The sequence below is a fragment of the Neophocaena asiaeorientalis genome, unplaced genomic scaffold (assembly GCF_003031525.2).
Source record: "Neophocaena asiaeorientalis asiaeorientalis breed wild unplaced genomic scaffold, Neophocaena_asiaeorientalis_V1.1 scaffold629, whole genome shotgun sequence".
Classification (NCBI taxonomy): Eukaryota; Metazoa; Chordata; class Mammalia; order Artiodactyla; family Phocoenidae; genus Neophocaena; species Neophocaena asiaeorientalis.
The window spans coordinates 6,389,471-6,395,122 of NW_020175468.1; the positions used below are offsets into that span (position 1 = coordinate 6,389,471).

Consider the following 5,652-nt stretch of genomic DNA (forward strand, 5'->3'; position numbering starts at 1 on the left):
GCTGCAGGACTGGGGCCGGCACAGGGGGAGACACGGCCGCACAAACACTTAGGTCACAGCACAGGGACAGGTGGGCAGGGAAGGCTGGGCGCCGTATTGCACTTTGGGAGTGGGCCAGGCGGGGACCCCCTCAAACTGGAGCCTGGGGAGGAAGCGGGAGGCCATCGTGTCCCCTCCCCTCTCTGGAGGGGGAGGTGAGACCCCCCAGTCTGGGGCTGGGGAAGAAGACTGGGGCCGCCGTGGGCCTGGGCCTGGGAGGGGCCGAAGGCTGTTCCCCGGCCTCAGGCAGGACATCGAGAGCAGACCAGACAACAGAAGAGGCTGTGCGAGCGGCCACCCTGGTCCCCGCCCTGGCAGAATCCATCACCCGGGCTCAGCTGCCGACACCCCCTTTGCCCGCCTTGGCCTTGGAGGGCACGGGGAGGCCCTCCTCTCCCTCGCTGTCAGAGCTGCAGCCGCTGACATCGGTAATCTCCAGCTCCGAGTCGCTGTCCTTCCCCCCCAGCGCGGCCTCTGGGCCCCCAGCCCTCGGCAGTGCCAGGCGAGGGGCTGCTGCCAGGCCCGAGGGGCGCTCGGGGCCCAGGCCCTCCGCGGCGGCAGCCAGCAGGGGCGCAGCGGTGGGGCTTCCCCCTGCCCCTGCTGAGGGCAGGTGGCCCAGGGAACTGGCCAGAGGGTTGGGGTAGAAGTGGGGGGGGTAGAGAGGCGGGGGCAGCTTGGGGAAGGGGCCGGTGAGGTACGGGCTAAAGTTCCAGGGGTGCTCTGGGAAGGCGCGGCCGAAGGGACCCAGCAGGCCGGGGGGCTTGGAATAGCCGGTGGCACCTGGTGGGGTGGCGGAACGGGGGTGGCGTTCAGGCTGGGCCTCTCTGCCCCACTATCGGGGCTGGCTGCCGGGGCCGGCTGCCGGGGCCTTAGTAAAGGGTGCCACCTCCCTGCCATATTCCACCCAATTCTCCCATTGTCCTCCCACACGGGATCTCCCCACCCTCACGTGGCTTCCCCCCATCTCTACCTCCCCACCTGTCTCCCATTCATATAGCGCCCCCAGAAAACCCTTCTCTCGGCCTGTCCCCCTTTCCAGCTTCCCTCCTCCCCTGCCTCACCTCGCATCCTCCGACTTCTAAACACCCGTGCACACACGCACACGTACACACACACAGAGCCTCGACATGTGTGCGCACACACACGCGCGCGCGCACACACACACACACAGCCTCGCCTGGAGCCTCCTTCCTGCATCCTGTCTCCTCCCCCATCTTTGCCCTCACACAGCCCTCCCCGGCACGCCTGGACCCCAGGCCCTTACCAGAGCCCAGGAACGGGAAAGGGCTGTCCAGACGCAGTTTGTCTGTCTCGGGGGTGAACAGGGGTGCCCGGGCCACCGGCTCTCCCAGGCGTGGGGCAGAGAACAGGGTCTGCAGGGTCTGGAGAGGGGGCGGGGGGAGTGGGTGCCACTCAGACTGGTTGCCCCCTCCCCAGGGGGTTCATGGCACTAAGCACCTCGCTCTGGGATCCCAGGATCCTAACTCACCTCGGGGGTGAGGGGAGGAGCATCTGGCCCAGGGGCTCCCCCAAAGGGACCAGGGGTCAGCAAGAGTGGAGAGCCCGTGGTGGCGGCTGCCACGTCCAACAGTGGGTAATTGACAAGCACAACTTTGCTGAAGTTGAACTTGTAGGTGAACCTCTTCCCTTTGGTCTTGTGGAGAATCCGCTTGTTGTAGTAGTAGCTGTGGGCAGAAGGAGGGCGCTGATGCGGGGGCGGGACCCAGGGGGGTGGAGGCAGAGCCCCTAACACGTGCTCTGTGCCCAGCACAGAGCACAACAACTTGGGGAAACTGAGGCTCGCAGAAATCCTTTGGCCAAGGTCACAGGGCAAGGAAGGGGTGAGGCAGGGGCTGGGATCCTGGCCTGTGTGGCTCCAAAGCCCAGGGCTCCGGTCCTTCCTTCGTGCCTTCCTTTCACTCACAAGTAGGTACTTACAGTAGCTACACATGCAGAGCCCTGTGTGCTGGGATCCCACAGGATTCTGCCCCAGGAAGCTGAGGGAAAGCCCCCAGGGGGCAGGGGCCCAGAGGGGCAGTGAGGGGAGAGGGGCGAGGTGGGAGTGGGAGTCCCTGCCCCCAGCCCCTCCTCACCGCAGGGCCCGGCTCAGCTTGTCATAATTCATGTGGGGCTTGCACTTTCGGATGCCCCAGAGCCGAGCCACCTCGTCGGGGTCCTTGATGACGAATTCCCCGTAGTCCCCCTAGAACTGGGAGGGGCTTGCAGGGAAGGGCACGCCCTCCACAGCATTCTCCCCACAGCCCCCCAGGCTGGCCCTGCCCCCGGAGGGCTCTGGTCGGAGAGACCCTGATTCCTGCTGTTCCCCCGTCCCTCCGTGTCTCCTGTCCGTCTCTCCCCGAACTTCCCTCCCCCTTACAGCCCCAGCTGACCTCACCCTGGCACGTCCAGGCTGGGCCTGTGTACATGTGTGTCTCTGCACCTGTCCGTGAATTTATATCTTTCACGTCCCTGTGTCCCCTCCCTGCATCCATGCTGCATTGGTCTGAGAGCAGTGAGTGTCTGCGGATGCCCACAGCACACAGCCTATCTCACAGACGTCCACTCACCCTCGAGGGACCCCCAGCTGTACCATGGGACACAGGTGCACCAGAGTGCCACACTCCTGCTGGGGCATGACACACCACCCACCATGTGCCACCAAGGCAGACACACCGGATACCCGTCGCAACACCCGTCCCAACACACGCAACAGCACATCTCAGGCCCCTCAGCACTGGGATCCACTAACAGCAGGACTGTGATGAGAGACACGCAGGACCCCAAAGGCCCAAATGAAACACTGTGGTGGAGACAGTGAGTGCGGCATCAAGACGCGTGTGTCAACCTGACAGGCACACCCTGGGTGACACCATGACAGTAGAACAGCCTCCCAACCCCCAGCCCCACAGGCACCCAACTCTTAACACCCACAGCTCAGTGCTGTATGTCTCACGCTCAGGTGGGCGTCCTGCGCCCCATGTCCAGACACCCAGATGCTAGGTGGAGACAGGAGGGGCTTGCCCACCCCTAAATCTCACCTCCCATCCACAAGGCCCCAGGCCCTGAGTCCTGCTTCTCCGATGCCACACCCTCTGTCCCCTTCCCCCTCCTCAGAGACCCCAGAACCAGGCATGAAAACAGGAGGCATAATCAGCCTATAAGAAGGTGACAACCATGCAGGAAAAGGAAGGAGGCTGGTGAGGGAGGGGACTCCGAGCCGGCAGACCATCTGTATCCACTTGCTGTGTGGTCCCGGGCAGTTCCTTGCCCTCTCTGGCTTATCAGAATTTCAGGGATGGGAGGCAAGGAGGAGCGGGGTCGCATCAAGGCTGCCTGGTATCTAAAAATGGGAAATACTGCCTCCCTGCCTGAGGCTGGAGAAGGCCAGGTAGTTTCCTCCCTGAAGGGAGAATTTTTCTCTCAACTCCATCTGGGGTCTTTCTCACCTAAGAAAACAGGGACACGCGGCCTCTGGCCCATTCCACACCCAGAACACATCCCGGGGGGAAGTGGCTGTATCACAGACACACCCACACGACCCCAAAGGTGACAACACACAACTGCCACACACGTAGACACACAGCGCAGCCCGGAACGCTACCTGTCCAGCGCACGTCCTGGGATGTGCTGTACATGCCAACACGCACACACAACAAGAGGGAGGACCTGCAACCTCGGCACACAGACACATACACGTCAAGACACACACACACATCAAGACACACAGCCCCCAGTATCCAGCTACACTCAGTGACACACAGATGCAAGAACCACCTCCACACACCCCAAACACAGACACAGCCCCCAACACAGAGGCCTGGGGAGCACCCAGCCCCGCAGCCCGAAATGCACCAAGATTAGCCGTCCACTCGGTTCGGAGTGCCACACACCGCAAAAGCGGTCCGAGGCTCTTCAGCCACCGAGGCAGGAACACACATGGCGGCGAGCTGGCAGACACCCCCAACCCTGAAATGTAGCCACTCAAAGTCCCAAAGACACACAACACGTCCAGCCCAGAGACACTCGGGTAGCCTCGGAGGTACACAGACAAGCAGGCACACCAGCTCAACAAAGAGACGAACGCACACTTTTCCAGTGTGACCCCTTCTTCCGGAAACACTGAAGGGTGACACAGAGACACACTCCAAGACCCCAAATAACCAGGCACCAAGTCTCATGTCTCTCTCTCTCTCTCTCTCTCTCTCTCTCTCTCCTCTCTCCTCTCTCTCTCTCTCTCTCTCTCTCTCTCTGTCTCTCTCTGTCTCTCTCTGTCTCTCTCATTGTGGGGTGCGCCCACATCCCCGCTCTGGTGATCCACTTCCAAGAAAGCCGTCCTCTTTCCCAGGCTCCGGCTGGTTTGGCCACGTCTCCATGTCCCCCTGCCTGGGTCATCCAGTCTGTCCACTCCTCCACCAGCGCCTAGCCTAGTGCCCCCTCTCGTCCCCGTCCCTGCCCCATCCGTGCCCACCTCTCTCCAGTCTCCCTGCTTCTCTTTGACCGCAGGTCCTGGGTGGGACCAGACTGCAGCCGGCCGAGACCCCAGGTCCTCAGGCCCCAGGTTCCTTGTCCCTCTCCAACCTCCACACCTCACCTGCCATCCAAAAGACGCTTGCGTCCCAGCAGGCAGGTGGCAGGGACATCTAGCTGTGAAGTTTTTAGCCAAGTTTTTCAGGAAGGGGTTGGATTCAGGCGACTCTGACTAAGACCCGGGGAGGTGGAAGGAAGACAGTGAGAGATGCAGAAAGGCGGGGCCGGCTTGCTGGGAAGGCCCGAGGGCTGGGGAAGGGGTGGGGGAGGTCCAGGCCAGTTACCAGGGGTCCAGAGAGCCGGCAGGGCAGGCGGGGCGAAGAGAAGGTCGGAGACGCAGCTACAGTCCATGGTGGAGCTGGCCCTGCAGAGAGGCCAGACAGACAGACGGATGAGGACGGGATGGAGCAGGCGGGAGAGACAGATGGGGGTCATGGGGGCTGGCACTGCCCCTCCACCCAGGTCCCAGCCAGCCTGGTGCCCGCGGCCCTTGCCCCCTACATCCCGCCCCGCCTGTCTCCTCCAGCGGGCACCCCTCTGCCTGCTGGTCCCCCGGGCTCCCGGTCCCTCTCCCGGCCCTGTGCCCTGTCCTTCCCTCCCAGCCAGTCCTCCCGGCAGCCTCCCCTTCCTCTGCGCCCCATTATGAACCAGGGGCTCCCAGCCTCCCTCCTTGCTCCTCACTCACTCACTCACTCACACTCGCTGGCTCCCGCCGCCCGCCCACCCCGCACCGTCTCTGCCGCGGTCTCTCCATCCCTCGCCTCTCGCCAGACCTCTCAGGGTCCATCTCTGCGTCTCTGGGTCTCCCTCTGTCTCTCTCTGTGGCTGCCCCAAGTCTCTCCCACTGCCAACCTCCTGGCCCCACCCCGCCCCTCCCGGCTGACCCCTGGGCTGCTGCATCCAGCTCCCACGCTGCCCGGAGCTCTCATCTGTCGGCCCAGAGCCGGCCAGCACCGGGCGGGTGGCTGTCCCGACGACAGGCTGGGAGGGGCAGGCCCAGCCCCTGCCCGCCCTGCCCTCCGCCTCCCCACCCCGCAGAGCGGGCCCCCAGCGCCCGCATAAGTGCTCCCGCAGAGGCCCCTCCTT

General features: G+C 63.7%; 1 protein-coding gene and 1 long non-coding RNA gene across 2 annotated transcripts in view; both read right to left on the bottom strand.

The window, feature by feature from the left end:
- Positions 1–21: 21 nt before the first annotated feature.
- ERFL (ETS repressor factor like) lies at positions 22–2,674 on the bottom strand. Its single transcript, XM_024768296.1, has 5 exons — positions 2,630–2,674; positions 2,133–2,242; positions 1,529–1,724; positions 1,304–1,421; positions 22–819 (listed from the first exon to the last, which is right to left on the bottom strand). The coding sequence occupies exons 1-5, from the start codon at positions 2,672–2,674 to the stop codon at positions 374–376; spliced, it is 915 nt and encodes a 304-aa protein (XP_024624064.1). The 3' UTR covers positions 22–373.
- Positions 2,675–4,654: 1,980 nt separating this feature from the next.
- The window catches only part of LOC112415527 (uncharacterized), a 31,166-nt gene continuing 30,168 nt past the window's right edge, over positions 4,655–5,652 (bottom strand). Inside the window, exons 2-3 of the long non-coding RNA XR_003006323.1 lie at positions 4,851–4,930; positions 4,655–4,738 (exon numbers count right to left, since the gene is read on the bottom strand). This is a non-coding gene — a long non-coding RNA (uncharacterized LOC112415527). The remainder of the gene's footprint in view (positions 4,739–4,850; positions 4,931–5,652) is intronic.